The sequence below is a fragment of the Sminthopsis crassicaudata genome, chromosome 5, assembly GCF_048593235.1.
Source record: "Sminthopsis crassicaudata isolate SCR6 chromosome 5, ASM4859323v1, whole genome shotgun sequence".
Taxonomy (NCBI): Eukaryota; Metazoa; Chordata; class Mammalia; order Dasyuromorphia; family Dasyuridae; genus Sminthopsis; species Sminthopsis crassicaudata.
In genome coordinates, this window is record NC_133621.1 from 238,065,505 (window position 1) to 238,093,203 (window position 27,699).

General features: G+C 32.9%; 1 protein-coding gene across 2 annotated transcripts in view; it reads right to left on the minus strand.

The window, feature by feature from the left end:
• Nucleotides 1-27,699, minus strand: part of CNTN1 (contactin 1) — a 207,580-nt gene that overhangs the window by 129,677 nt on the left and 50,204 nt on the right. For both annotated transcript variants that reach the window (XM_074270571.1, XM_074270572.1), the window contains exons 2-5: nucleotides 25,863-26,004; nucleotides 17,727-17,859; nucleotides 13,732-13,904; nucleotides 8,577-8,672 (exon numbers count right to left, since the gene is read on the minus strand). In XM_074270571.1, the coding sequence (XP_074126672.1) occupies nucleotides 8,577-8,672; nucleotides 13,732-13,904; nucleotides 17,727-17,859; nucleotides 25,863-25,923 (463 nt within the window). In that variant the 5' untranslated portion in view covers nucleotides 25,924-26,004. The remainder of the gene's footprint in view (nucleotides 1-8,576; nucleotides 8,673-13,731; nucleotides 13,905-17,726; nucleotides 17,860-25,862; nucleotides 26,005-27,699) is intronic.

Sequence of the window (27,699 nt, forward strand, 5' to 3'; positions counted from 1 at the left end):
TTTAAGGAATGCATCACACATCAGTGTGCACAAATCACTTTAAGACAAGAGAATTATACTGGGTCTTTGGTCTCTTGTCATAACACCACCATGTACTTACAAGATTGAGGAGCAGTAAAATATTCAATACTGAAATACATTCAAAATTCAGGGCTGGAAATAAAAGGTATAGAGAAAACAGTCGCTTCTATGGGAGGGGAGAAGTACAAGGGATGCCAGAATTAGTGGGAATTGACCCTAGGAATAATGTTACAAGCAATGTCACTAACTGCTAGAGTTTGTCTAGGAAAAGGCTATGCAGATCGAAATAACATGTCTAGTATCACAACGAATAGAGAAGGAATCTTTAATTCAACATGTATTAGGTGTCAGGTAGAAATCTGCATTAGGCCAAAATTCAAGGGAAGAATGTACATAGTGACTCGTCCCTGCTACACTTTTACTGTTGTGAAAGCAAACTCCTGGTACCCTACCCATAGTGATAATATTTTTGAGGCCTTACAAAAAAATAAATGAATAAACTAGATACTAGGACAAAAAGATGTATATCATATGTTATATTAGGAATAACTTTATTAGTTGAGGCTATTGTAGCCTCCACAGCATTGGCTTTATCTTTGTCTAACACTCAAAATCAAATAATAAAAGCCCAGAACTTACAGGATTTGATGAAAAATGTATCAGCCAGATTTAGGAGACAATTAAAGGTTGATGAAGAATTTTATGAAGCTATACACAGATTACAAAAGGCAGTTCAGTTTTTAGGAGAGTAGGTGCAATATTTAGAATTACAGCAAAAATTACGATGTGATTACAGATACAATCAATATTGTTTAACAGATGCAATATATAATGAAACACAAATACAGTGGGAGATAATCAGCACTCAATCACATTAAGTTTGGAAAATGTGACTTATGAATTAAGTAGATTGGCTCAAATTGCAGATAGTATTGATCAAGCCTCTGTCCAAAGAATTAGACCCAGAGATGTTGCAGAAAAAATCATCTCATTCTTTCAACAAGCTGACCCATGGAGTTATTTGAAACAATTTGGAATCATGTTGGTAATTGTAGCAATCCTATGTTTACTACCAATGATTTTAAGATCTGTACTAACCTCCATCTGGTATGCTATTAATACACAAAAATTTAAGCTTGTGGAATTGTCACATAAAAAAGGGGGGGGGGGAATTGTAGAGGACTTGCCAACCCCCTCCCCCAGCCTAGAACATCTCATGAGGCGCGGCTCAGGAAACCAAGGGTAGCCTGTAAGGTGTGAACAAGATGGTGTAGGGAGGAAGGGTCCCACCTGAGAAGCAACATGGCAGTTCCAGGAGAGGCATGCCAGATCTGGGATGAGAGAACAATACCACATACCTTATTAGGAAAGGAATGCTCACTTTGTACTTACATGTAGCTTCCTGTAGTTCACCATATAGAAAATCCTATCTGCTATAGGCTAGAATGTGCTTACACTAAGCTATAAGGACTAAAGGCATATATTGAGGAGATAAAAGGGCTTGCTGGGTTTATAATAAATGGAGTCTTCCAACATCCTGACTCTCACCTTTCATTATTCACGGTCTTCACCATTCAGGTGACCAGGCATTGCTAGTCATATAAGACCCGCGTCACTTGGGAGTTTGGGCTGAGAACCCGAACAGTTCTCTGCTCTCAGCTGGCCAGAAACAGCACCCATTAGTAGTTAAAGGCTAGAAAATAACTGAATAAAAAAGGTGGTCTACACAAAAGAATCAATAAAGGACAGAAAGAAACCTCAGAGTTTCTGACCAGAATAGAAATAAATACATTCACTCGGTGCCATTAAAATCTAATAAGTCAGTAAGACTTGAGCTAGGACCTATTATTGGCCAATAGGTGAGAGCCAGAGTGATTTAGGTTGAAAGGCATAGTGAAGTAGATCAAAGTCATTTGAATCCTAATGGTCTTTATCAAAATCTGGGTTTCCAGAGGAATATTTCAAGAAATGCTGAATTAAAAACTATACAAGACAATAAAGTTAATTTCTCCAGTTTAAAAATAAAAACAAACAAAACATTGATAGAATAAATAAGTAGGCAAGAAAAAATCTAGCCCCCAAACCCCATGATACCTTGTTATCAAAATATATATTCCTTTAGACAAAACACTCACATAAAAGAGTAAGACTCTCCATGTGGACAGAGAAGAAAAGGAAATGGAGGAGGAAGAGTAAGATGAGGAAGAGAAGAAGAAAAAGAAGAAATAACAGCATTTCTTAACTGGAGACCCTGCTGGGTTTCCCTGAAGGCAGCTACTACCACTCACAGATTATTGTTCTTCTTTCATTCTTGAAGAGGACCAATGACATCAGAGAGGGATATTTTGACTTGCAAATGAAATGAATTTAAGTGAGGCAAATCTGTACAAAACATACATATATGCTTATGTATGTTCTCTGTGTGTGTGTTTCTGTTTTTCTCTTTCAGTTGGGTATAGAAATATATCCCACCTAACAGAAACAGGAAAGAAAGAGGATAGAAGAAAAGAACAAATTAAGAGAAGCAGTGGTCAGAAGCAAAACAGATTTCTGAAGAGGAACACAATAAAAAGACAAAAGAGAAAGATAGAAGAAAATAAAATAGAGGGAAATAAAGAGTTATAGTCATAACTGTAAATAAGAATATGATGATATCACACATGAAATGGGAAGCAGATAGCAGAATTAAAAACCAGGGTCCAAAAATATGTTTCTATCTGTCTATTAATGTGTCTATCTAGGATGTACTTGAAACAGAAAGATACAAAGTTAAAATAAGGGTCTGGAATAGAATCTTTTTATTCTTCAGTATGCTTCAGTTGAAGTAAAAAAAAAATTAGGGATAGCAACCATGATGTCATCAAAGAAAAAGCTCAAATAAACCTAATTAAAATAAATAATCAGAGATCCTATATTTTAAAATTTATTTATTTTGAACTTAAATACAAAAATACAAAGAAAAGAACATTTCTATGTATATAGCACTACATAAAAAGAAGATTCAGTATTTCATATTGATCACCTTTTTGAAAAAAGAAACTATGCAACAAATACTACACATCATTTTCAAAGCTACCTTGCTTTTCTGTACTTCCTTCAAAGTTTTCTTTAGTTCTCTACAGTACATTTTTTTAATTTTTTTCTCTCTCCCTTTCTACTCCATCCTAGAGAAGGCTACCCTTAGATACAACCATACTATATATACTCCTTTTTAATCAGTTTTTTCTCTGAATTTGGATAGCAAATTCCTTCATAAGTCTTTTGTAGTTGATTTGAATATTTACAGTACAGAAAATGACAGTCATTCAAACTTCCTCATAGAATAATATTGCTATTACTCTGTACAAAGTTCTCTTGGTTCTGCTCATTTCACTATTTCATGCCAGTCTTAATATTTTAGAACATGTAAATATTTCTCCTAAGAACTTTGGAAAAGAAACTTAGTAGTAATATTGATGGGTCACAGTTTTATAACTCCTTGGGCATAATTCCAGATTGCTGTCCAAAATGGTTGAATCATTTCAGTTTCATCAACAGTAAATTAGTGTTCCAATTTTCCAACATTTATTGTTTTTGGCTTCTATCATTTTAGCTAATCTGATTGGTTCAAGATGATATCTCAAAGTTCTTTTAATTTCCTGTTTTTAATATTAATTTTATAATTATAAAAAATTTTTTGACAGTACATATGTATGAGTAATTTTTTTTATAACATTATCCCTTGTATTCACTTTTCCAAATTTTCCCCTCCCTCCCTCTACTCCCTCCCCTAGATGACAGGCAATCCCATACATATTACATGTGTTACAGTATAACCTAAATACAATATATGTGTGTAAATCCAATTTTCTTGTTGCACGTTAAGAATTGGATTCCAAAGGTATAAGTAACCTGGGTAGATAGACAGTAGTGCTAACAATTTACATTCACTTCCCAGTGTTCCTTCTCTAGGTGTAGTTGTTTCTGTCCACCATTGATCAACTGGAAGTGAATTGGATCTTCTTTATGTTAAAGATATCCACTTCCATCAGAATACATCCTCATACAGTATTGTTGTTGAAGTGTATAGTGATCTTCTGGTTCTGCTCATTTCACTCAGCATCAGATCATCTAAGTCTCTCCAAGCCTCTCTGTATTCATCCTGCTGTTCATTTCTTACAGAGCCATAATATTCCATAACATTCATATACCATAATTTACTCAACCATTCTCCACTTGATGGACATCCATTCATAGTTCTTTCAATTTCCATTTCTCTAATCAGTAGTGATTTAGAGCATTTTGTCATATGACTATATATAGTTTTGAGTTCTTTATCAAAAAACTGACTTCATATCCTTTGACCATTTATCAATTACTTTATTATAAATTTGACAAAGTTCATTATATATTTAAGACAAGACCTTTATCTGAGAAACTGTCTATAAATTTTTCTCCTAATTTTCTAGTTTCCTTCTAATTTAATCTACAGAGGTTTTATTTGTACAAAATCTTTTTAATTTAATATAATCAAAATTAGCCACTTTACTCCACTCTACTTCTTGCTTAATGAATATAAATTGTTCCCTATCTATAACTTTGATAAATAATATATTTCACATTCTTTTCATCATTTATCCATTTTACCTTATCATAGTAAATGGTGTAAAATATTATGTCAAGTTTCTGTCAGACTGCTTTCCAGATTTCCCAGCAATCTTTACCTAATGAATTTTTAATCTAAAAAATTTAAATCTTTATGCTTATTAAACACAAGGTTTTATATATATATGTATATGTATATATATATATATATATATTTCGTTCACTCCTGTATATTTTATGTTTATTTTATTCTACTGATCTACTTTTCTATTTCTTAATTAATACCAGACATTTTTGATAATTACTATGTATTTAAGATATGGTACTGCTAAACCTCCTTCTTTTATTCTTTTAATTCCATTAATTCCTTTGATATCCTTGACCTTTATGCTTCCAAATGAATTTTGGTTGTCATTTTTTCTCATTCAGTAAAATGATTTTTTGGTAATTGAACTGGAATGGGATTGAATAGATTAATTTAGGCAAAACTGTCATTTTTGTTGTTCTGCCTTCCATGAATAATTAATATCTCCCAATTATTTAAATTTAGTTTTATTTGTATAAAAAGTGTTTTATAATTATGTTCACATGGTTCCCTGGTTTGTTTTGGTAAGTATGCTCCCAGGTATTTAATACAGTCTACAATTATTTTGAATGCAGGATCTTTTACTCTCTCTTTTTGTAAAATTTTTATTAATGACATATAAAAATGTTGATGACTTATGTAGGTTTTATATCCTGCTGATTTGCTAAAATTATTGTTTCCACTAACTTTAGGACTTTTCCAAATATATCATGATGATTCATAATATGTCTGCAAAAAGGGATAATTTTATTACCTCGCTGCTCATTCTTATTCCTTCAATTTCTTTTTCTTCTCTTATTTCTATCCCTAGCATTTCTAATACAATATTGAATAATACTGGTGACAATGGGCATCCTTGTTTCACTTTTGAGCTTACTGGGAAGGCTTTTAGTTTATTCCAATTATTATAATGTTTGCTGATGGGTTTTGGTAAGTGTTTCTTCTCATTTTAAGGAAAAAAAATCTCCTTAAACCAATGCTTTCAAGGAAACTATAGTTTGATAAAAGTTATGAGAGATAATAAAATAAAGGCCTCTTTTCTTAAATATATAGCCCTCTTTGTAGTGGCCAGAAACTGGAAACTGAGTGGATGTCCATCAACTGGAGAATAGCTGAATAAATTGTGGTATATTAATATTATGGAATATCATTGTTCTGTAAGAAATGATCAGCAGGATAATTTCAGAAAGGCCTGGAGAGACTTACATGAACTGATGCTGAGTGAAATGAACAGGACCAGGAGATCATTATATACTTCAACAACAATACTATATGATGATCAATTCTGATGGACATGGCTCTCTTTAACAATGAGATGAACCAAATCAGTTCCAATAGAGCAATAATGAATTGAACCAGCTACACCAGCGAAAGAACTCAGGGAGATGAAAATGAATTCCCAATTCCTCTATTTTTGTCCATCTGCATTTTTTATTTCCTTTGCAGGCTAATTATATACTATTTCAAAGTCCAATTCTTTTTGTAAAGCAAAATAACTATATGGACATGTATACATATATTTTATTTAACTTATACTTTAACATCTTTAATATGTATTGGTCAACCTGCCATCTGGGGGAAGGGGTGGGGGAAAAAAGAGGAAAAGTTGGAACAAAAGGTTTTGCAATTGTCAATGCTGAAAAATTACCATGCATATATCTTCTTAATAAAAATCTATAATAAAAAAAGAATAAGTCATTCCCCAATTAATAAATTATCAAGGCATATGAAGAGGCAGTTTTCAGAAGATGAAATCAAAACTAGTTTTAATCAAATGAAAAAATGCCATAAACCACTATTGACTTGAGAAACACAAATTAAAAGAGCTCTGATATACCAAGTCCAACCTTTCAGAAATGACAAATGTTAGAAAGGATAAAGGGAAATAGATATATATTAATAAGCTGTTGAGGGAGCTGTGAACTGGTTCAAATAATCTGGAGAACAATTGGGAACTATGTCCAAAGGGCTAGAAAATTTTGCATACCATTTGACTCAGTAATACCACTATTAGGTCTGTATCCCAAAAACATTGAGTAGGAAAATGATCTATATGTATAAAAATACTTATAGCAACTCTTTCTGTAGTGACAAAGAATTGGAAATTGAGGTAATGGGCAACAACTTGGAAATGACTGAACAAGTATTAGCACATGATTATGATGAAGAACTATTGTGTTATAAGAAAAAATAAGGAAGATGGTTTTAGAAAAATATCTAACACCCATATGAACTGATGCAAAGTGAAGTGAGCAGAACTGGAAGATCATTGTGTCATGACACTAACCACTATGATCAATACATTGATCCAAAACAATTCCAAAGATTTCGTAATGAAAAATGCTACCTATCTCCAAAGAAAGAACTCATGAACTTTGAGTATTAAGTTGAACTAATTTTCTCATTTTTCTTCATTTTTCTTGCTTTTTTTGTGATATGGTTAATTTGGAAATATATTTTGCATGATATAATTAACATCATATTGCTTGTCTTCTCTGTGAATGTTGGAGGGGTTGGAAGGAGAAAGAATTTAGAACTCAAAATTTTAAGAGTGCTAAAAATATAGAATATACTTTTAATATATATTTTTAAATCTTTATTTTCATCTAATGGGGAAAGGGAAATAGATGGGGAAATAGACATAATGACATCAAGAAAGGGTCATTATTAATAGCGTTTTTCTTAATTCACAGCAGAAAAAAAAGGAAGTTTGAAAGAAAGCACAGGGAAGTTTTAAATGTATCATATAGAATCTATTAGATTGAAAAATTTTTGAAAAATAAGTCTTGTGAAATGAAATTTTCACATTTTTGTATGGGAATCCTCTTTTTGTGTTTTGCTTTGTGAATGGAAATATTCTCTTACCTTTGATGGCAACATTCAGAATAGAAAATTAATTTTTTTAACATTGATTTGAGTTTGATTTTAAGGTTATGTTTTGTCCACCACAGATGGCTTCTTTATGTCAGACCAAGTCTCCTTCTCAACTTGATCTTATTTATAATGAAGATAGTATTGAATTTAGAATATGAATCTGTAAGTTTGAATCTTTACACTTGTTTATTTTTGTTACCTTGGCATGTCAACTAATCTCTCACAGATTTTTATCATTTATAAAAGGAAGAGTTTAGACTGAATGCTCTCTAATATTCTTTCTCATTCTGAATTTTTATCTAGGAACAACTACAAAAAAATTTATTGGGTCATGTGACCAGTGGCTTACTCATTCTCCAGACCTCATTATTCCTCCAAATACACACCTCTTCTCCACCAAAATAAATAAATAAATAAAACAATTATATGCCAGCTAAATCCAGAGAGGAAAACAGAACCACTTTTTAGAACTTTAATATTTTTGATGATCATTTAGTATCCAATTCAGTCTGAATAATAATGAAGAGATAAGTAGTAATTTCTCCCACTTTTTTGAAGAGATGAAAGACTATGGACATGGACCACTACATAAAATGCTAAAGTTTTTTTTTTAATGTATCATCCAATGTAAGGCATAAGATTCCAATAAAATTCAAATAGCATTTGAAAAGGATACATTAAGGACCGCATATATATCTCATATAAAAAGTCAATTAAACTGATTTGCTTGGAATTACTTGAATTCAAAAAATAAATGAGTTTTAAATAATAGTCCTACTTAACACCAACTGTTTGAAATGAAGTTTGGGAGAATATCTTAAAACACAGCATGATTTAATTGCTAAATAATTATTAATAAAAACCTTATCAACAAATTGTAATCAATTAATTGAAGGTTTGAACTTAAATGCAATCATGACAACGCTGTGCTAAAAACTAATTAATATAGAGTATCTTTTATTAACCTATCTATATTATTTCATAACCGCTTAAAAGCATAAACTAGACATACCTGGAAAGTGGTAAGGAGGATCACACAGAAGAACAAGGCCTATCCCTTCCTTTACTTTTACCTCCACTCGTTCCTCTGGCGGAAAAGGATCAAGATCTAGTTAGAAAAGAAAAGATGAAATGCTTACCTTTGATTTTAGGTGTTTTACTCAGTACCTCATAAGAAATTTGAAAAAAGATATACTAAAATTTATAATAACTCATTAGCTGACACCATGGAAGAGTTTTTCTGAGAGATGAGTGAAAGGAAAATGAAGTATAAGTAGGTCTTGTCAGTCAATATACATTTATCAAGCACTTACTACTATGTTCACTGCACTGTGCTAGGGATTGGGATACAGAGAAAAAAAAAAAAAAAAAAAAAAAAAAGAAAGTCCCTGCCCTTGAAAAACTCACATTCTAATGAGGTTCTTGTCATAGAAATGTCAGACTTCAGAAATTTCTGGTGGAGCCAAGATTTTAATGTGCCCCAAAAGTTTAGTTCTCTAGCCTGGTACCAATAAAGGCTTTGGGTTCAACAACTAGCAAAATTTCTCCTGTAGTGGAAGGGACCCAAAAAAAATAGACTAAACAGTGAATTAAAATTTCCCAAGGTGAAATTCCAGATTTTGGAAAGGAAAAGGGGAAATACAATATTTTAATTCTCATTGATAGTCTTGCTAATCCCACATATTTTTACCAGTCCTAGTTCTAGTTCTAATTCTAGGTTTCTCTTTGGCATTTTACAATTAACTATGACCTCTTTGAACTTGCTCTTCCCTTGCTTGCCATGACTTTATACTACTTGGTTTTCTCTTCTTCTTGGTTTCTTTACCACCTACACCATACTACGGTTATTTTGAAGATTTAATTTTTGTCTCCTACTCGAATCCTGCATTTTTCCCTGTAATGTCATCAACTATCATCTAAAAATGGCTCTCTATTTTGCATATAAAATATTCATTGAATGAATATCTCCCATCCCAATCTTTCATCCAATTTTAGTACTATATCTCCTAATTGGACATTTCAATTTGGGAATTCAATATGTCCAAATCCTTCCTCCATTTAAGGGATGAGCTCAAAACCTTTAATCTCCAGGAAATTCATTTTTGGCATAACTTCACCAACCCACAAGATCTTAAATGCCTTGGTGCTCCATCTCATCACTGCTCTGCTTCCCTAATTGAAAAGTAGGGCCATGAACTTCAAACCTCCATTTAAGAAAAGAGCTCAGCTAAGATTTTGCATTTCTCATTTGCAGGCACTATTCTGGTAATTCTCTGACATTTCTCCTGTGGTTAGTACCTTCTTCCACCCAACTTTTCAGAATCTTTTTGTCTTATTTCATTAGATTGTAAACTCCTTGAGGTCAAAGACTACCTTTTTTTTTCTCAAATTTTTATCCTCATAGATTAATGTTTGGCATCTGATAAATGCTTAATAAATGTTTATTAATTGATTGAAAGAAACTATTCTGTTTGATTTTCTTATTTTTATCAATGGCACCATCACCTCAACTTGACTCCTTGATATCTTTGTCTATTCCCTTTCTCTCCAGTACAACAACATCCTAGCTCAATCACTCTTTTTACTTGATACTTTAAAAGATACATTATTTTATTAGTGAATTTTCTATATTGAACTAGTTTATAACTCATTCTCATCAGGATAGTTTGTGCCTGAAAAATCTAACAGTACCATCTAGTAGATTTAGAGCTGAAAGGAAAATTATTAGATTCAACCTCCCTCATTTTGCAGATGAAGAAACAGAGCTCTACCTAGCATAAGGACTGGATTTAACTATAATTTCAAAGAAAGTAAGAAACAGAACCAATATTTTAAACTCTGTTCCGTATTTTTATGTATATTGTTCTGACCTAAAATCCTTTCAACTTTCTGAAGTATTATAATATAAAGGCTGATATTCTTTGGAGTGCCATTTAACTTTTCTTTTAAGTATTTAGAAGCTATGCCTTTTGGCATATGTGTATATGTGTTTAATATTGATATAATTCATAGTCTACTATAGTCTTGCAAAAAAGATGTAGTTTTCTAAAACTTTTTTATATTTTTGTTTTGTCTGAAAATATTGCAACTACTGTCTCTTTTACTTTAAATGAAACATAATAGATTCTGCTCTAGTTCCCTATTATGACTTTGTATGAATCTTAATGTTTCAAGTCTGTTTCTCATATATTCTTCTTTCTTTTCTCATCTTTTTCTTAGATTTTAAAAGTGAGTTTATCTCATTCATGTTATAATTATTACCATTATGGATTTCCCTCCATCTTGTTCTCTTATACTCATCCTTCTCTTTCTTTTCCATCCCTTCTTTATAAGGAAAAAGAGAGTGGTGAGGAAATAAGGTCAGCACTAGAGTACTATATTTGGTGCAGACTTCTTATATTCCCCTGATTCTTTCCTTTTTCCACAATCAGAACCCAATCACAAGTTTTCATCCTTTCTTTCTTTCTTTTTCCCCTTTATTTGAAATCCACCATTCTTACTTAGAGTTTGTGTTGGTTAGAATTAATAGTCCCTTAAACTATTCTCCCTCTAAATCCCTCTTTTTCCTTCAAACCTTTTTCTATTTCCTGTTGAATAAAATTTATTTTTGTACCAAATTCTGGACTGCCATTTTCAAGCTCCAGTCCCCTCCTTAGCCTTCCTGGGTAATGAGTAACAGAGCTACCAGTTGCCATGTGTTCCTGTTACTCGCACAAAATCAGTTCCCTTTGTGTAGATCTGATACCTCTTCTTCTTTCTGATGCACAGTCTTGGTCCTCTTTTTGCTGGAATGCTCCAACACTGTGATTTCTTGCTAGATTCCCAACTCCCTTATCTGCAAGTGACTGAATCTAACTCCCTATGTTAATCTTGGTTGGAAAGATGATTCACATAATTTTTCCTTAGATTTACTAATCAGAACTTGTTCTGGTTCCATTTTCTAAATCTTTGTGGAAGAGATCTTCCTATCATTCCACCATGTTGGCTTACCTTTTCCATATTTTTTTTTATTTTATTTTATAGAATCATATAATCTCAGAGTTATAATGGGAAGGTATCTTGGGCTTTGGAGGCTAGATTTTTTTTCTTTCTTATTTATTTTATCTTTAAAAAAAACTTGGACAATTAATTCTTTTGTCTGATGTAATTTCATTTATGACTTTTTGAAAAAAGCTCTGTAAAATCAGATAAATCCCATTAGAATTCAAATGGAGCAACTTGACCAAATCTTAAACCCAAAATCACTCTGTCTCTCACTGACTGGCCAATAATAGTTCCCAGGAAAAGACTCACTTGGTTATTGTTTGAGTTTTGATGACTCAGACTGAACATAAATAGCATTTGTTTCTATTTTGGCTAGAAAACCCAAGATTTTCCCCTCTCAGTTTGATTTTTTTTTGAATAGGCAAACTAAATCATCTTTTCTCTCAATTCTTACTTAGCCTTAAATCAAAAATGATTATTGCCTCAGGAAATCTGAAACCTGAGAAAGACCTTAGCTTAAAAAGGCCAAGTTCTACCAATACATCTCCAGTTGTCTTGATACTAGATTCAAATCACCATAGAGGAGAGAGTGAGGCTAATAACTCTGCACAGCCCTGCCTTACTTAAATCCAATTCATTTGAAATTCTTTCTTATGTCACCTGTCCTCTTCAAGAAAAAAGGGCAAACAACAACCCATTGCTTCTAGATCTGCCTTTTGGGACCAAGCAGAACAATTCTAAAGCGTCTAATATATGAAAGTCCTTTAAATTCTTGAAGATAGCTATTATTCATTCTAAATTTTTCCTCAATATTAACATTTCCATTTCCCTCAAATATATCATATAAATTTTTTTTTAATTTGTATCTTTTTTTGATATAATTTTTTTGATGCAATATGGTTGCACAGTTTAGAGCACCAAAGTTTTTTGAGGAATTAAAGTAATTCTTTTTGGCCCAAAAGGAAATACAGAAACACATTTTTAACTTGAGTAGCCTATAATATGTTTCCAGTCCTGTTGATGTGAGTCACACTTTTTGGGTGAGCAAAAAGTCATCAATTACAATCTTTCTATAAAAGCAATAGACCACTGAACATAATAATCTACTCCAATGATAATGTCCTCCAGACACTGCAGCACTGCTCTCTAACCTGCCACAGTATCCTAAGTAATTCTGAATTTTGTCATCTACCCTACCATCAAACTTTATGTCTTTCCATCCAATGAACTCTCTTTTATTTGCTTTTTCCTCTAATTATAAAGTGAGCTCATTTTGGGCAGGAAGTGTCATGTTTATATTTGTGTCTCCAGTGTTTAGCATAGTATTGGCACTTAGGGCTTAATAGACACCATTCCTTTACAATATGTTTGGGAATTTCACTCAAGAAACATGCAATTAATTAGAAAAGAAAGTATATTGATCATGTAGTGAGAATGAGGGAGAATAATTCAGTCTAAGTGCTAAACAGACATACACAAAGTATTAAAGGACTTTTAGAAAGGTCTCTGACTTTAAGGAGAGTATTGAGAATCATCCAGGGTGAGGCAGCCTTACTAGTTCCTATCTGCTCAAAGAAAGGAATCTTCTGATGCTGAGCTCAATTAACACCAACATACATAAGTTTTCACATGTGTGCTTCAGAAATTACATCTCCTAAAACTTATGAGATGACCTTAATTTTCAGGATTACATTGGTAAATATTTAACAGCTGGCTCTCAAAAACCAAAAATAAAAACCCACTCCATATACACTTTTATGTTTAATCTGCATTTAACATCTTCTCCAAAATTTTAGCAAGTCTAGACAATTAAGAAATAAAAAATTAAGCTATAATTTGTAACATATTCTGATTGCTTTGGTTTAAATATCACACTGAAAATTTAACTACAGATTCTCATGAGCTGATTCAAACTGGTTCTAGCACCCTTAGGTACGAGAGCAAAATCTTCCAAATCTTGTATCTAAAAAAACCCAAGAAATAGAAGACCTGGTCTTTTCAGCAACAGAAACACTATTAAAACAGGCTATAATATCAATACTAGTAATCTTAGTGAAAATGTTTTCATGTGGCAGAACAATTATGTGTAGTAAAAGAAATATGGGAAAATAATAAGTAAACATTATTCATTTAAGTTTTTACTTAACTAGAACATTGCTTATCTATTATTAAGAGCTACTTACACCCAAAACTTAAAGTTGCTTCAGTGCTTCTAACCATTCCATAGATATTTGAAGCTAAGCAGAAATACTTTCCAGCATCTCTCAATTTGTCAGGGTTGTTGATTACCAGGTTACCTCCTACCATGCTGTAGCGCTCATTTGTCAGATCAATATCCCAGTTATTCATTCTCCATCTATACAGTAAACAGATAAACTTGAATAACCTTAGAAACAGTTTAATATATTCCTATATTAATTGTCTGGAGGAAATAAAAGGGGAAACATAGTAATGAAGAGGAAGTGCAGTCCTCAACTATTATAACAGTAATAAATAAATCAATGAGAGTTGAGAAGAAAACTCCAATGTTTGATAAACCTCAAAACATTAGTTACCTGGGAAAGAGCTCTTTATTTGATAAGATTTATTAGGAAAGGTAGAAAGTTGTCTGTCAGAATTAGATTTAGAGTATCAGATTACTCCATATACATTCCATAATAAATTGGAAATAGGTATTTGATCTTAATATTAAAAATCATATCATAAAATAATTAGGAGTTTTTCATAATTATATTTATAATATGAATTAACCATCAAACAAACTCAGAGTTGATTAAAAAGACAAAATATATTCTTTTGATTATATGAAATCAACAAACTTTTACATGAACAAAATTAATATGATGAGGATTATAAACAAAGCAGTTAAAAGCAAAATATAAATCTCTGCATCAAATATCATGGATAAGGATCTGATATCCAAAAGTAATATGAGATCAAAAAACCTTTTACCAAGAGATATTGTCAAAAGATATAGAAAACAGTTCTCAAAAGAATTACAAAATTATTGACCATAAGAAAAAAATGTTCTAAATTAGTAATAATAAGAAAAGTGAAAATCAAAAGAACTAGGAAGCTCCACTACACACTCAAAATGACAAATGACAATGACAAAATAATCAATGATAGAAGAAAATTTGGAAAGAAAATTACACTCTTATTAGATCCATGAACTGGTTTATTCTGGGAAGGAATCTGGAATTAATTCAAAGAAAGTGACAAAAATATTCCTATCTTTTCATCCAAAATGTACCATTGGCATATACCTCAAGATAGCCAATGAAAAGAAAAGAAAGGCCTCATTTATACTAAAACATTTATAGCATTATTTTTTGAAATAGCAAAAAAACTAGAAACAAAATAAATTCCCATTGATTGAAGAATGACTAAACAAATTTTAGCATATGAATTTAACATAACATTATTGTGCTATGAGAAATAATTCATATGCTGGACATTAAACATTAACGTAATTTTTCATGGATAATTGTTCAAATATATGCAATTTAAAACTGCAAAAAAAAAAAAAGAAAAAGAAAATTATTGATCTTTTAAAATGAAGTAATTAATGTGAAAGTGACCCAAAGAACTATCAAATAGAATTTCAAAGATCATCTTTGAAAAGTGAATGTCATTGTATACATATATTGTATTTAATTTATACTTTAACATATGTAACATGTATTAGTCAACCTGCCATCTGTGGGAGGGGATGAGGGGAAGGAGGGGAAAAATTGGAACAAAATGCTTGGCAATTGTCAGTGTTGTAAAATTACCCATGCATATATCTTGTAAATAAAAAGTTATAATTTTTTTTTTAAAAGTGAATATCAGGGGCATCTAAGTAGCACAGTGGATAGAGCACCAGCCCTGAAGTTAGGAGGACCTGAGTTCAAATCTGGCCTTATACTTATACTTCCTAGATATGTGATCCTGAGCAAATCACTTACCCCCAACTGCCTCAGCAAAACAAACAAAAAAAAAAAAAAAAAAGAAAAGTGAATGTCAGAACCTGGCCATCAGATGTAGAGCTTATCATCAATTTAGAATTGGAATAATTTGGTCTAATCTTCTGATTTTAACAACTGGGGAAAATGTGATCCACAGATGTTTAGTTATTTACCCAAGGTCATATCAGTTTATAAATGAATGGCAGAAATAGGATTGAAAACCTGGAGTTATTTTTTTTTACTCCAAATTAAATGTTCTTGCCTTTGTACCACATATCTTCTATAGGATCATAAGATTTAGGGCTGTGAGGGATTTTAGAAATTATTTAGTTCAATCCTTTCATTTTACAAATGAGGATATTGAACTTCAAAGAGAACTGACTTGCTCAAAGCTATACATAGGTAACAGAACAAAAAATTCATTCTACCTCTCCTACTCTAAAATCAGTGATTTCTTTCATTGTTGCTGTTCAGTCATTTCAGTCATGTCTGACTCTCTATGACCCCAATTGGGGTTTTCTAGGCAAAGATACTGGAATGGTTTACCATTTCCTTCTCCAGCTCATTTTACAGATGAGGAAACTGAGGCAAACAAAATAAAGTGACTTGGCTAGGGTCACAGATAATTGTCAAAGTCAGATTTGAACTCAAGAAGATGAGTCTTCCTGAGTCCAAATCTGGCACTCTATACACTTTGCCATCAACTGACAATAGATTCAAACAATATCCTTAGCCAAGCAAAAATTATTTCTGATATAGTAAATTCTTATAATTATGCTCCCAAAATAATATACGAATGAGAAGTGTTACACATAAGTAGAATATTAAAAACAGCCTGATTTTAAGAATACTGCAAAGAAGCAAGCAAATTTTGAAGCAATTGATGCCTCTGCTCCTTCTGGTATTATTTTTCTGTATAAGAATTTAAAACAATTTAGGAAAAGGGTGCAATTTAATTTTTTTCTGTTGCTGCAATGAGAAAAAAAAGTTTGAGGAAATTATTTATATTCAAAATAGAATCTCAGAGTATTTTTGGATCTGTGTTGATTCTTTCAAGGCTCACCTTCAAGCTATGCTTAAAGGGCCTCAAGGTATCAGAATTGAAAGTCTTCTGGGATTTGGCAATATGGAAGAAGGACATTTTTATTTCAGAGAATGACTAATATCTGACATGTTTCTGATTAGTTTTAAAGATAAAAATTTTTTTAGAAAATTTCATAGCTTTGTCAAAATTGAAAATTGCAGAGATACTTGGGATTTAATATTCTTTTTACCATGAAAGGGTCAATAGTATGATTTGGAAGTTTTTAGTCTGTATGTTTAAAATAAAACAATAAAGAGAGCATAATCTTTTCTAGTCACTTACTCCCTTCTAGATAAGTCATCTGACAGATAATCATAAAACTCTATGGCATTAATTTTCTCATGGGCATATAACTCTTATCCCAAAAACCATTGGTATGGTATTTTCTCTGTGGTAGAAATGAAAGCCCTGCCCCATGTAAGATGAGAACTTCAGTTCTTGGCTCTGGCATATATTTCCCATTGTATATCATCTCTGATTTCTGCTTTTCTATGATTTGGATAAATAAGCTTTTTTGCAACTCATGTAGAACCAAATATTAGGTGGAATGGGGCAAAGCCTTAGATACAGAGTTTAGGATTCTCTTGCCTCCCCAAAATGATAAAGTAATCAAAAGGTTAGTTTGAACCTAATCATATCTCCTGGATAAATAATATTTAAGGGATCAGACAGATATTCTTCTATAATAACTACTTTCTCGAAGGAGAGCCATGTGATAGCATTTGGCCTCAACATCTGTTTTTTTCTCCTGATAGGAATGAAAATCTCCCTTGGAGAAGATGGCAAGGAGAAGAAACTTAGAGATATATTATTAAGTCACAGGTTCTCTTTCTATATAGGACTCCATATCACTACGTAAAAAATTATGGGTGCAGCTAGATGGTCCAGTGGATAGAGCACTGACCCTAAAGTCAGGAGGACCTGAGTTCAAACCTGACCTCAGACAATTAATACTTATTAGCTGTGTGATCCTAAGCAAGTACTTTTACCCCAACTGCCTCACCTCCCAAAAAAAAAAAAATTAGATGATATCTAAGATCCCTTACAATTCTAAATTATCTTAATGTTAGTATTTTGAAAAATATTGTTCAGTCAATAAGCTATTTGACACTTAAGTTTAGTGGTTAAAGTGATTGCATTTTACTTGTAAACAGGAAAGGGGCTAGCTCGTGCCCGGCAGTTCAATGATACTTTTCCATCTGGTGATTCTTCTGGATAAATGGTATCAATTGGTTGCTCTTCAAAAATTGGTCCAAATCCTTTGCCATCTTCTGCAACTAAAGAAAATATAAAATTAATAAAAATAAAACTTTTTAAAAAGGAAATCTGCATTATACTATAAAAGTAAGCTTTTTAAATATTTAAATTTAATTTCTAGAGAATCAAGTCACAAAAGCAGATAACATAATCATATGGAATTTTACAGTACGAAGAGATCTTGACGGCCACCTATTCCAACTCATACCTGCAAAATATCTTGTGTAGCAATCATCAGTCATCTAACCTTTACTAGAAGACTTCCATTGAGAAAGGAAACCTTTTGAGGAAGTAGATAACACTACTGTTATACAATATTATTATACTGTTTACTTTATGTTATGAAGAAATCTAATCTGCAATTTTTTACCTACTTCTCTTAGTTCTGTTCTCTGATGCAAAAAAAAAAAAAAAAAAAAAAAAGTAACATACAAGAACCCTACATGTCCCAGCCCACAGCCTGATCTATATGCCCACCCGTCTGTGGCCATGACTAGGCCAGCTCACCTACCTTCAAGGATCACATAGAGACAGACCAATCAGGAGGTAAAAGTGAGGTCAGAGAATTTATTTTTAGCATAGTCTAGCTTATATCCCCTGTTAGTAGGAGCCAGAGAGGTTGGGTCATCTAAGAACTGGTCCATGGAAAAGGAGGGATGTGTGCAAGGCTTCCTGAGCACTAAGGAGGGAGGCGTGGCACTTGCAGTGACAAGTGCCACCTTTTAGGGCTAGCCTTACCTACACCTCTAACCTGCACCTCTACCTCTCAGTTCTCACATACCACTCCTGTGCCCTGTTCGGTATTCTGCCTCCATTACACCTACAACTACCTGAAAGTAGCAATCATGTCAAGAAGTACCGCTTAGTTGTGACTAACAGAGGCTGATGATGTACCATTTCCTTTCCTATACCCACTTATTATTCTTAGTTACTTTTTAAAAAGTGATTTATTATTTTATTTCCCCTCCCAATTACATGCAAAAACAATCTTTAACTTTTGGTGTTTTTTTTTTTTTATCTTGACTTCCAAATTCCAAATTCTCTCATTTCCTATCTCCTCATTGAGGAGATAAGTGATTTGATACATGTGTAGTTATACAAAATATTGTAGAGGGCAGGAACTCTGAAAAGGTGTACTTGAGTCCAGAACTGCAGAGTACTTAAGTACCTACTCAACGTGATATAATGGTTCTATAAATATATAGTTAGATGATATGGTAATATGATAGCTCTCCTCATGATTGGTGCCTGCTGAATATGGTATGGTGATGTAATTGTAAGGAAGGATTGGAGGGCTGAGGGAGAGTCAGAGTCTCTCTACTGCAGCGTGTTCAGAAGGGAAGACTTCAGGCTCCAGACTCCAGAGTCCAGGATCCATCTTTGACAAGCCACGTGGCAGCTTGCCTGCTTCCTTCACTTTTCCTCCTAAAGACCAAGGATTTACTCTGACTGATCCTGAGGCCCTCCAGAGAGGGACATTTAAAAATTTTCCATACTAGTCATGTTGACCAAAAGAAAAAGAAAGAAGTTTTTTTTTTAAAAATTATGATTCAATCTGCATCCAGACTCCATAAATTTTTTCTCTGTAGATAACATTTTTCATCATAAGTCCTTCAGAATTGTCTTAGATCATTTATTGCTAAGAAGAAGTAAATCATACAATACTACTGTTAAAGTATGCAATGTTATCCTGATTCTGTTTATATCACTTTACAACAGTTCATGTAAATCTTTTCAGGTTTTTTCTGACAATATGATTTCTTATAACACAATAATAAACAACACTTGTTCAACCATTCTCCTACTGAGGGACATCTCCTCAATTTCCAATTATTTGCCACCATTAAAAGAGTCACTATAAATATTATTGTACATACAGGTTTTTTTTCCTTTTTAAAAAAATCTATTAGTGATTTTTTGCCTTGGGAGACAGTTCCAAATTGTTCTATTGAATGGTTGAATCAGTACACTACTTCCCCAACAGTGCATTAGTACCTCAATTTTACTACTTCGATACTTCATCATTTTCCTTTTCTGTCATATTAACCAATTTAATAGGTATAGAATGGTAGCTCAGATTGTTTAATTTGCATTTCTTTAATCAATAGAGCATTTTCTTATATGATTATAGATAACTTTGATTACTTTGTCTGAAAATCGCCTATTTATATCCTTTGATCATAGATCAATTGAGAAATGGCTCTCATTTGTATAAATTTAACTCAGTTCTCTAAATACTTGAGAAGTTTTTATCAGAGAAACTTGTAAATTTTTTCTCAACTATAATTATTATATATTTTCCTTCATCTTATTTTTTCCTATTTGTCCTATTATTTCTCCTTTTACCCTGTCCATCCTGAAAAGTATTTTTACCCAACCCCAATCTGCTCTCCTTTCCATTACCACTTCAGCCTTCTCTTACTCTCTTCCCCTCTTCCTTTCCTATAGCGTAAGACAGATTTCTATATCTACCTGAATGTGTATGCTATTCCCTCTCTCAGTCAATTCTAATGAGAGTAAAGTTCACTTGCTCTCCACTAGCTCCCCCATATTGCCCCCACTGTAAAAGTGCTTTCATATGTCTTTTTATCTGAAAAAATTTCTCATTCTACTTCTACCTCTCCCCTTCTCCCAATGTATTCCTTTTGTTACCCTTTAATTTTATTTTTTTTACAATCATCATATGAAATTCAATTCATACCAATGCTCTCTATGTACTCTTTTTAGTTAGAAGTTTCTAATAGAAGTAACTAGAAGCCTTAGTAACAAGAAAGGTTTTAGGAATTATAAATATTATTTTTTCAGTTGTAAGAATGTAAACAACAACTTATTGAAACCCTGTGATATCTCTTTCCTGTTTACCTTTTTATGTTTGTCTTCAGTTTGATCTGAAAGTCAAAATTTCTATTCAGCTCTGATTTTTTAATCAGAAATGCTTAAAAGTGTTCTATTTCATTGAATACCCTTTTTTTTCCCTCCTGCAGGATTGCTCAATTTTGTTAGATAGGTGATTCTTAGTTGTAATCCTAGCTCTTTTGCCTTCCTGAACCTCCAAGCTTGCTGATCCTTTAATATAGAAATTGCAAAATATTGTGTTAGATTGTGGCTCCACAATATTTGAACTATTTCTTTCCACAGGTTTTGCAGACCTCAGAGGTCTGGAATTTGGAATATTCCTGAGTATTTTCATTTTAGAATCTTTTCAAGGAGGCAATCAGTAGATTGCTTCTAGTTCTACTTTATTCTCTGCTAGGATAACAAGGCACTTATCCTTGACAAGTTTTTAAAAAAATGATTTCTAGGCTCTTTTTTTTTTTATCGTGACTTTCAGTTAGTCCAATAATTCTCAATCTATTTTGCAGGTCAGTTTTTTTTTAATTGAATTAAACACAACATAAGACAAAAACAGAATAGAAAAAAAGGCAGAAAAGGAAAATTTAAAAAACATTGTCAAGAACATTAGGGAGGATTCAAAATATATAATAATTAATTTCTATTTCAAGAAAGCATAACAAAGAAATTATAATCTTTGCTTCCTTGTAGGTTATTTTTTTTTTTGTTCTCCACTGAGTACTTTTTACTTTATTCTTTTTTTCCCCTTTCATCCACCCTACCTCCCCCATCAGTTATTTTTTTCAGTGAGGTATTTCACATTGTCTTCTTCTTTTTTTTTTCATTTTTTAATTTTGTTTTGTTGTTTCTTGATGTCTTATAAAATCATTAGCTTTCACTTGCCTAATTCTAACTTTTAAATAATTTTCTTCAGGGAGCTTTTGTATCTCCTTTCCATTTGGCAAATTCTACTTTTCTAGGAATTCTTTTATTCAGTGTTTTGTGATTCTTTTTCCACTTGGTTAATTCTGCTTTTCAAGGAATTTTTCTCCTCATTGGATTTTTTGTGCTTCTTTTGTCATTTGGCCTATTATGCTTTTTAAAGTGATACATCTTTTTCAATTTTTTTGCCCCTCATTTACCAAGCTGTTGTGTCTTTTTTCATTATTCTCTTGCATCATTCTCACTTTTTCCCCGTTTTTCTTTACCTCTCTTATTTGATTTTTAAAATCTTTTTGAGTTCTTCCAAGGCCTGATACAAATTCATATTTTACTATGGGCCTTATGGACTTTTGACTCTATTGTCTCCTTCCAAGTGTACATTTTGATCTGCCTTGTTCACCATAATAACTTTCTAAATTCATTTTTTTCCTATTTGCTCATTTTTCCATCCTATTTCTTGACTTTTAAGTCTGACAATGAATTGGGGCTCTGCTTCTAATGTTGACATGTTTTCCCAAAGTTCAAAGAGTTTGTACAACTGTTTTAACTATTTCTGGTAGGTAGAAAGGAAAGATCTGTAAACTTTTAGTTCTTCCAAGATGGTAATCTAAAAAGAGTTGTGCTCTGGTTCTCGTCTATGAGTGAACACAATAACTCTTTTCTGCCTAGAACTGTGACCAGAGTCCCTGCTCCCCTATGGCCATAAGCTCTGGTATGATAGTGTTTCTCTTAGTCTTGAGACTGTCATCCCAAACTACAGTCCTAATCCAAGTACAGGCAATGCAACAGAATCCTACCCCCAGTTCCAGCAAAGGAACCTCTGTAATCTCCTTCTGAAGACTATCTGGCCTTATTGTCTATGGGCTGAAAGCTCTGGAATCTCCCAGGACTGCTCCTGGTTTGTTGGACTCCATCTCTGCTGGCATAGCCTGCATTGGATTGCAATCTATATTCTCCTGGTATAACAGACCTTTCCTACTGATCTTCTAGGTTGTCTTGGTCTAGAAAATTGTTTCACCCCATCTTTTTGTGGGTTTTATCACTCCAAAATTTGTTTTGAGGCAATTTTAAAAGTTATTTGAAGGGGAATTTGGGAGAGCTCAAGAGATGTCCTTCACATCTAGGATCTTCCCTACAGGTTTTCGTTTTTGTTTTTTAACCAAAGTCACAAACTTGAAATAAAATGAGTATTTATATGCACTATACATCATATGCCATAAAGCAGACAAAGAGCATTACACTTGAAAAAATTTATATTATACATATCCTGATTTAATTTTTTGAGCAATTAAAAATTTTCATATTCTAGCTATTGTTTGATTAGGTTCAGTTTGGAGAAATCCTAATCCGTAATTAGTGGGATCAGTCTCCCCATCTTTGTATACATTGATATAGTAAATCCTCATTCACAGATCATGGAAATAATGCTGCTTTTGGGGTGAAATACATATTGCCTATCCCTAACCCTAATAAAAGAAAAATAAATATTTGTTGTATAATATAAACTGAGAAGAAGACAGGTCATTTCTTCCTCCACAGAAAGCCATAATTTCTATTAAAAGAATCATAGCACAAATCAACAGAATAATTTACACAGATTTTGGAAATTTAACTTGCAACATTTAACATAACCATTGGCTTGGAGGTTAATCTTCAAGCCTACCTGGAATATAATATAATTAATAAGACTACCTATTAGCCAATTTTACATTTCATCTCTCCATTAAAGTGCCCAAACATTGTAGATCAATCTTTTTCTTCATGGTGGCTAATTTCTCTGAGGGAGAACCATTGCCATTCATGTAACCACTACAACCTTCCATTAAATTCTTCAAGATGATCACTGCTATAACTGAAAATGTTTAAAACTCACAGGGAAAGAAAATACAAAAGAGGAGTGGTTCTATCTCATGCACATCTGTCAGAGTTAGACATGTGCTCACAACCACATAGAATCACATGAGAGTTAAGGCAGTTCCCCTTTCTCCACCTGATTCTCTGCACACAATTCAGATCAGTAAAAGAAAATGGTAATAGGCAAGAGTGGATTGTTCCACTAAGTTCATGGTGTAAGTAACACCAGTTCTGGAGCTTAGAGATAGCAGCAGTTGTGGAATCAGGAACAGTTCGAGCCTAAAGTTGTTAAGTAGACTAAATACATAGTTAGAAATATATTACAGGGGATCCCATGTTGACAAAGTACACAGAACTAGGCATCATTTGGAAGATCTTTCACCTATTACCCACTTCCAGGATATAGTTTCAAGACAGAGAGGAGGAGGAGTGATGAGAAAACTGAGTCTCTAGCTAGACAAGGACCAGAGGTAGACTAGGAGGACAGTGAAAAGAATTCGCCCCATATTCTATCAGATTAGAAGCACCAAAACTCTATATACTCCCAGATATAGCAATAGGAACTCAGGTTAGTCATCTCTTCCATAGGTGAACAAAGCCAAGAAATAGGTTTGGGGGAAATAAACAACAACAAAAAAGAACAAGATCCTAAAAACTTCTACGGTGACAAGAAAGCTCAAGACACAAACTCAGATGAAGAAAAAAAGAAGAAAAAACTTGAAAACATCAGCAAGAAAAACCAAGAATTCCTAGAAAAGATAAAGAAAAAGTGTTGTTTAAAAACAAAAAACAAAAAACATTTTTTTTAATTTAATAAAAGGAGTGGAGGAACAAATTAGCAAAAGGAATGAGAGCAATACAAGAAAATTATTTTTAAAAAAAAGAATAACTACATTTGATTTTTTTTAAAAAAGGTACAAAACCTCCCTGAAGGAAAACTATCTTTTTAAAATTTAGAATTGATAAGGTCAAAACTAAGTCAAAAGAATGAAAAAATAAAAGATAATGTGATATGTCTCATGAGAAAAAGAGATGACCTGGAAAATAAATCAAGAACAGATCATTTAAGAATTATTGAACGACAAGGCAATTCCAATAGACTTGGGATGGAAAATGCCAATCACATCCAGACAAAGAACTGTGGAAATTGAATATGATCAAAGCATGGCACTTTCACCTTTTTGTTTGTTTGTTTCTTTCTTTCTTTCATTTCTTTTTCCTTTTAGTCTAATTTTACTTACACAACATGGCAAATATGTTTAAAAGGTTTGTACATATTTAACCCATATCGGATTGCTTACTAGGAGAGAGGGAGAAAAATCTAGAACATAAAAGTTTTATAAAAGTGAATGTTGAACACTATTTTTACATGTATTTAGAAAAATAAAATATTATTGGGGGAAAAAGAATTATTAAACTATTCAAAAGCCATGATCAAAAAAATGAGCCTAGACATGAAATTTCAAAAATTATCAAGGAAAACAGCCCTGGTTCTAGAACCAGAAGGAAAAGTAGAAATTGAAAGAATCTACCAATCATCTCTTGAAAGAGATTCCAAAATGAAAACTCTCCGGAATTTTATAGCCAAATTGAAGAGCTCCCAAATCATTGAGAAAATACCACAACCAGCCAGAAACCACTCAAGTACATGGAGTCACCATCAAGATCATACAAGATTACCACTTCAGAGGAGTGAAAAGCTAGGAATATGATATATTCAAGAAGGTAAAAAAGCTAGGATTACAACCAAGAATGACCTATGTGGCAAAATTAATTATAATCCTTCAAGAAAAAAAAAAATGCTTAATGTAGTATTTTTAAGTCTTCCTAATGAAAATACCAGAAATTAGTAGAAAATGTGACTTTTATATACAAGATTCAAGAGATGCATAAAAAGGTAAATTTGCAACAGAAATGAATAAGGCATAAATGTTTACACTTCTGTATGGAAGAGGATATACATCCCTCCAAAGAACTTTATCATTATTAAGGCAGTTAAAAGGATTTTACATAGATAGTGGACATAGGAGTAAATCAATTATGTTGGAATGATGTAAAAAAATGGATGGATGAGAAAGGGGAAGGAAGAGGAAGAACAAAAAAAAAATTATTTCATATACAAAAGCACAGAAGGAAGAGCTTTTACAGTGGAGAGGGATATAACGGGTGACAGGATAACATCTGAACCTCACTCTCCTCTAAATTAGATCAAAGAGGGAAATTATATGTGTGCATATAAATATATTATGTATACATACATACATTTGTGTATACATATACATATATGTATGTTAGCTTATACAACAGAGAAGGAAAAAGAATAAATAAGGGAGATGAGTCATGAAGCATTGAAAATATTTTAATTTATGCAAATTATGCCAATAGACTATCTTACCTGCTAGACAGGATATGAAGCACATTGTAATTAGGTAACTAATCAAAAGCCACATCTTCATCTTGGCATGCAACAGTGCTTAGGTTCAACTCCAAAAGAGCTTCATTAAGTTAGTCATATGTAGCCAGGATATACTAAACACCTGCATCAGGAAAGAAGAAAAACATGAAAACATATGGTTGGGAGGTTTTTATAAGTGCTGGTAACCTGCAACATTGGGATTGGAGTAGTAAGAATGTAGAAAAGATTTTTGGACCAATAAGTGAGTTAATCTGTGTACCAGTTCGTTTCTGAGCACTACAAGTAAATAAAGCCAGAGCTGCTTTTTATTTTCCCCGGAGGCAATCGGGATTAAACAACTTGCCCAGGAATACACAGATAGGAAGTATTAAGTGTCTGAATCTAGATTTGAACTCAGGTCCTTCTGAATTCAAGAGTGGTTCTCTATCCACTGCACCACTTAGCTGCCCCACCACAGCTGTTTTTAAACCCACTGAGCTTTAGCCTCATCTCCTGAAATTCCCTTCTGAACTACACTTATATCTATCTGCCCATTCCAGCAACCTCCTACTAGTTTACCTGACAAAACTGAAATACAGGCACAGCATCTTTATCCTACAGAAAGATTCATTTTTCCCTTGCTTAGCTTTGAAGGATTTGGTACTCTGGGATAAAATTGAGCAAATACTGGCTTTTCCCTTGTTCCTTTTCCACCACCACCTTCTCTATGGATAGAGGAGGTAGAGAGGGGTGGAAGTTGTGCCAAAGCTCCATAGAAGGGCCTGGCCATGGTAACAAAAATTTTCCAATCAATAAGACTTTAAAAGGATTCCGCCCTCTGTTTTACTTTTTCTTCTTCAAAATGTATAGAAAGCAGCTTTCTATCTCTGATACTTTTTGTAAGGGATTAGAAAGGATAGAAGGGCACTTGGCAACTTTCCTAACTAGGAAAGTCTGAATCTTGGCCTTAAGCAATTTGATACATCTTCTGTTTTATATTCCTTCCCTGAGTACAAAGGTGAAAAAGCAACCTTGAGATTGATGTGTATGTCCATTCTAGGAAGCTGGTAACTCCTTGGACTCTCAAACTGGCATCAAAAGTAGCATACAATTACACTGTACCTTCCCAAACAAGCTGTTCTTGGATAGGAGGAGAAACCCAAGCTCCTGGCTTATCGGAAGTCATGGACCTTATGAGTGTTGTTTCTACAAGTGAAACTAGGTTAAAGATGAAATGTTAAGTCAGCAGTCTTGATTTCTATCATGTTTTGATGTTTTAAATATCTATCTCCCAGGTAAGTAAAATAATAATCATAAATTATTACTACTGCTTATGTATGTCACTGCATGCTTGTTATTATATGTGTGTGTCTTTAATATTTCTTTTGTGCTAGAGATATAAATAACTAAACTTGATGCACATTTTATATTAATATTTTTCTCCCCTCCCTTTTAGAGAAACTCTAAACATGAGCCAAGCCCAAACTTTAAGTTTTTTCCCATGGACCACTGAGGTGGAGGTATAAAGAGATAGAGTATACAAAAAAAGAAACATTTCTCATTCAATAAGGCCTGGTACTCCTAGTACTGAACAAAGTCTCTGCAAATATGCATCCAAAACTGAGAAGGGCCTATAATTGGGAAAGGAGTATAATGGCTAACCTAGATCTCTGAGACTCAGGCTTGTGTTATACTGAATGTGTTACAAACTGACTTTGCTTCTAAATTCTGCCTTTATATACACATGTTGTTTTTTTTAATCTCAATAACCTAAAACTAACAAGGCTTTTCATCTTTTCTTCTTTTTTGGAGGAGTGGGTAGTCCAAGATAAGTTGG